The following is a 4836-nucleotide window of genomic DNA, read 5'->3' on the forward strand; positions in this document are numbered from 1 at the left end:
TCGCTGACCTCATTTTTGGGGGTATGTGTTTTTTCTGAGGGAGACAGTGACTGGCGGCGCCATATTGAAAGAAGGAATTTGTTCTATTAAACTATTAAAACGGCAAATTTCTCATCATGCTATACTTGGAGGACTATCTCGAAAGTGAGTATCGGACTCTGACAAAGCGATAGAGCTCTTATTTAGACATTGTGTGTTGAATGTATGCCATTTCACGGGTTGTGTCGCACCGACCGTTAGCCTAGCCGTGCTAGCAGGATAATCTTTTTTTTCTTCTCCTATCAGTGATCGAGCAGCTACCCATGGATCTCCGCGACAGGTTTACGGAAATGAGGGAAATGGATCTGCAGGTTCAGAGTATGTATATATCCCCGGCGGCAAACGGCCCGTCACACCGGTGTTAAACACACCGTGGACTAACATGGGAGCACAGCTCTGTAATGTTTAATGAAAACAACATTGTTTAACACAACCCTTGGAAAGTAATTAACAAACAGGCTAGCGATAACCGGCTAGCTTCAGCAACAGGCTGAACTTAGTTTTAATGGGCACATTTTTACTGAACAGCATTTTTAACCAGTGTTAACATTACCCCAGACCTTTCGGGTTCAGTTGCTTAATAAAGAGGTTTAGCTATGCTGCCACTTCAGACTAAAACTTTATCATAGACTACTTTAAAAGGATTTAAAGCAGCCAAACTTGCTGCGGCCACAGTATTAACTGGGGTCATGATGACAGTGGTGCAGGTCTGTTTACAGGGCACCAAACACATTTTGATATGTTTTTAGGTAACCCCCTTAATCCTAATATAGCACTAAGACGACCTTATTGTAATTCATAGGGTATGCATATTTAAACCACTGTCTTTCATTCTATCAATGTTCTCTTTGGTGTCGGAGGATTGTTATTGTGTTGTATAAAATGACAAAGCATAAATCAGAGAACAGTATGTTACAAAATCACTGTTAAAGAATAACAGTAGTTTGCACACCCAAACCTAGGTGCACTGTCATTTAATTTGATAATTATTGTTTTGGTAAATCATGAATCCATGAACCTGTGAAATGTCTTAAATTTATTGCATTGTCCTGCCAACAGTCCAGAGCCAAAGAGATTCTGTTTACTGTGAGAGAAAATGGGAACTCTTTGGAGACATTGGAGGAAACTTCAACAGAGAATTAGTGGAGTTTTCAACTTGATGATTTGCTTAAAGAAAATGTACAAAACGAAGAAGACGAAGCAGCTTTATTTTATTGATATTGTAACATTGCCATCACAGGCAACTTGGGGGGTTCAGTGTCTTGCCCAAGGAAACTTCAACATGTTTCAGACCTTCAACCCTCCGGTTGGGAGACACCTGCTCTACCCAGCACACCACTGTCGCCCCCAAAATGATTGTCTGATGAGCTCTGCATCATCAGACACCTGACTAATTGTTTCAGCTTTTCAGATCAAACTGATGACATGTTGCACATTTTCGTTTGTGGAGTCTGTTTTTATTGAAACGTTTTATTCTGACCAGCGACTCTTGAGCTCCAGCTTTCATCAGCTATGTAGAGCTCCAGCTTTCATCAGCCATGTAGGGCTCCATGTTGGGATCAGTTATTTATTTTTATGTGTTTTTCATGATAATCATTCAGAACTGATTTGCACACAAGAAGGAGCTTCATCAGTAACTTTAATTTATCACTCGGCTCCAGCTGGAGTGTACATTTTGTTCACTTGCTGCCTTTTTAAAAATATAAACAAATGTGAACACAGTATGATCATTACTGATGTTGAGGATGTTCATGTCATTAATTAAAAGATGTTTGGTTTTTATAGAAATGCTATTTTTTGCTTAACAGCACATTAGTAAAGTCTGTAGTTCTGCACTCTCAAATTTTAGTAACTTGATTTTTATTGTCTGGACTGTGTGTGACAGTTTTTCCATGTCGTTTTACAGATGCCACAGATCAGCTGGAGCAGAAGGTCATTGAGTTTTTCGTCAATGCAAAGAAGAACAAACCAGAGTGGAGAGAAGAACAGATGGAGGTTATTAAAAAGGTCAGAGCAGCTGTCACAACCAGGAAAAACTTGTATCTTCCTGGCTCCCTCTCATGGCCCAGCAACAAGCAAAGATAAAAATGAGGTTGTGTTATTCACTCCTAAGCGGTCATTTGTTTTGACTATGAAAGTTTTAGTTGATGAATGATGAAGCTGTGGTAACATCTACCACGTGTGCAGCTGAAATGACTTTACTACCTGCAAGAGATGGATTTAACTGGCAGTGTATCTAACATTACAGTAACCCCCGGTGTTCCTTAGCGGTGGGCTGCCTCAGCTGAAAAAATCTTGTTAAAGAAGTTATTCTGCTTTGGCTGAATACATTAAACCGCAAACACCAGACAGTGTGTGATGAATTAGTGTGAACCTGTGTTTCAGGATTACTACAAAGCTCTGGAAGATGCAGATGAAAAAGTGCAGCTGGCCAGCCAGATTTACGATCTGGTGAGTAACAGTGTCTGAGCTGTTGGTTTAAGAACAGCCTGTGTCTTCATTAATGCCATGGATAATATGCACCCACAGTAAAGATGATGTTCAGTGAAATGCCTCATTGTGACCCAAGTTGCCTAGATTGTTACTGTTAGTGAACTCAAACTCCATGCTTACATTTACAGTTTGAGTGCTATTCAGTCCAGCCACCACTAGATGGCAGTCAGACTCAAAGTCAGGAGGGTAGTATGAAAACATGAAAATACTGCGGTTTCTGTTATGTCATGTTAAAGACTTGTGTTTTTTTGACATTATCAGTGGAAAATGCCTGATGTAATGCTTCTCCTCTGTTTCATTGCTGTGTTTTAGAGATACACAGAGGACAAATTGATATGTGCATTTCAGAGAAGGAGTTGGATAATTTGCTTACTCTTTGAACAGTTTGAAAGTAGTAGAATCGCTTTATGGACTGGGCAGAATGAGCTTATGGAAAGGGCCACAAACAAGTCATCTCAAAATACTCAAAATATTCTAAAATCTGCCACAAATAAGAATGAGGATGTTATGAAGTGCTCAGCTGTGTAGCAACCTGAGAGGCTGTTTCTGGGATGTTTTGGATTAAATGACCGTTTTGGAAATGTGCTTTTCTGTCCTGAGGGGAGGGTGTTTACTGGGTGGTTTTCAGTGTGCTGTTTTTTTTTTTTTTTCTCCCCTCTGTTCGCCAGGTGGACCGACACCTGCGCAAACTGGACCAGGAACTGGCCAAGTTTAAAATGGAGCTGGAGGCCGACAACGCCGGCATCACTGAGATCCTGGAGAGACGTGAGTTACAAAGAGAAACTGATTGTGGAACTGCTTTTCTGCCATTTCACACAGGCCTCTAACATCCTGACAGAAGATGTTTTACACTTTTCATCTTTTGGAGACATTGAGGAAGCGTACTGAATTTATTTTCCTCCTCAGGTTCTTTAGAGATGGACAGTCCATCTCAGCCAGTTAACAACCATCACGTCCACTCGCACACCACAGTGGAGAGTAAGTGCTTACTGATCTTTGTGGAGGGGAAAGGTCCCATGTGCATTTTATTGAGCTCTTGTGTCTTATTTGCTTTTGAAAAAAAAACTAAACAAATAATTCAGCCATTACAGTCAGGACAGCCAAACACAGAACCCACAGTGTAAATGGGATTTCTGCTCAGAGTGCTGAGGACTGAGTAAAGGGCAGGTATGTCCTGTGTTTGTGTTGGTGCAGAGAGGAAGTACAGCACTCCAACTCACCACACTACAGAACATGTTCCAGAGAAGAAATTCAAATCTGAAGCTTTGCTCTCCACACTCACATCAGACGCCTCCAAGGAGAACACCCCAGGTACCACTACTTCACCTGTGTGTGCGCGCGTGTGCGTGTCAGGTAACACGCATACACACCTGACTGACTGACTCTGTGTGTCCCCTGCAGGTTGCCGCACCAGCAGCACATCCTCATCTACCAACAGTGTGTACAGTGTGAACGCCTCTCAGTCTCTGACCTCCTACAACTTGAGCTCTCTGCCTGCGGGGCCTGGGGCCGGGGCTGGGGCCATCACCTTGGCTGCCGCTCAGGCCGTACAGGCCACAGCACAGGTCGGAAACGCAGTCACTGCTTTACTAATCATTTTAAGTCAGATTACCCATAATTTGCAGGTTGTAGCTTTTCAGTTGTGAAGCCTTTCTTTGCTGTGGTGCTGAACACGGTCGCTCAGACAAAACGGGAAATTTGACCTCGCTTTGGGAATTTATACATCCATGACAAATGTGTGCATGAGAAACCAGTGTATTTATCAACAGAGGTATGTCACAATGTGCCCTGCAAACTAAATGCCACCATGTTAAAACATCACTGTGATTGCCATCCTGTTACATGGTGTGTTCAGATGAAGGAGGGCCGCCGGACGTCTAGCATGAAGGCGAGCTATGAGGCCATCAAGAACAACGACTTCCAGCTGGGCAGGGAGTTCTCTCTGTCCCGGGACAGCACCGGATACTCCTCCTCTGCTCTAGCCTCCACCCTCACCCAGACCCTCACCCCCAGTGCCACCTCCGACTCCAGGGGACGCAAATCCAAGTAAGACCCCCACACCTGAGCAGTCATCAGCAGTTAGTCAACACTTCAGTCTAAAGACTGAACATTTTGAACTAGAGGGCTTAGATCGATACACGGGGCAGATGTAAACATCTGACATACCTGACAAAACTATACTAATATATATCTTTGTATTTTTGTCAAATGTATCTTTTTTTACACAAACACCTGCTTCTTTTAAAGCCAGAAATTTCAGCTGTGATGTGAATGTAGCTAAAGTATGTAAAGTTATGGCAAATT

General features: G+C 42.6%; 1 protein-coding gene across 1 annotated transcript in view; it reads left to right on the forward strand.

Annotated features, from left to right (window-relative positions):
- ing3 (inhibitor of growth family, member 3) overlaps nucleotides 1-4836 on the forward strand; it is a 6438-nt gene continuing 1602 nt past the window's right edge. The window contains exons 1-9 of the mRNA XM_020613397.1: nucleotides 1-144; nucleotides 286-357; nucleotides 1946-2046; nucleotides 2425-2490; nucleotides 3201-3297; nucleotides 3439-3510; nucleotides 3727-3843; nucleotides 3934-4097; nucleotides 4388-4578. Of these exons, the coding sequence (XP_020469053.1) occupies nucleotides 117-144; nucleotides 286-357; nucleotides 1946-2046; nucleotides 2425-2490; nucleotides 3201-3297; nucleotides 3439-3510; nucleotides 3727-3843; nucleotides 3934-4097; nucleotides 4388-4578 (908 nt within the window). The 5' untranslated portion in view covers nucleotides 1-116. The remainder of the gene's footprint in view (nucleotides 145-285; nucleotides 358-1945; nucleotides 2047-2424; nucleotides 2491-3200; nucleotides 3298-3438; nucleotides 3511-3726; nucleotides 3844-3933; nucleotides 4098-4387; nucleotides 4579-4836) is intronic.

Source organism: Monopterus albus, unplaced genomic scaffold (genome assembly GCF_001952655.1).
Source record: "Monopterus albus unplaced genomic scaffold, M_albus_1.0 scaffold134.1, whole genome shotgun sequence".
Classification (NCBI taxonomy): domain Eukaryota; kingdom Metazoa; phylum Chordata; class Actinopteri; order Synbranchiformes; family Synbranchidae; genus Monopterus; species Monopterus albus.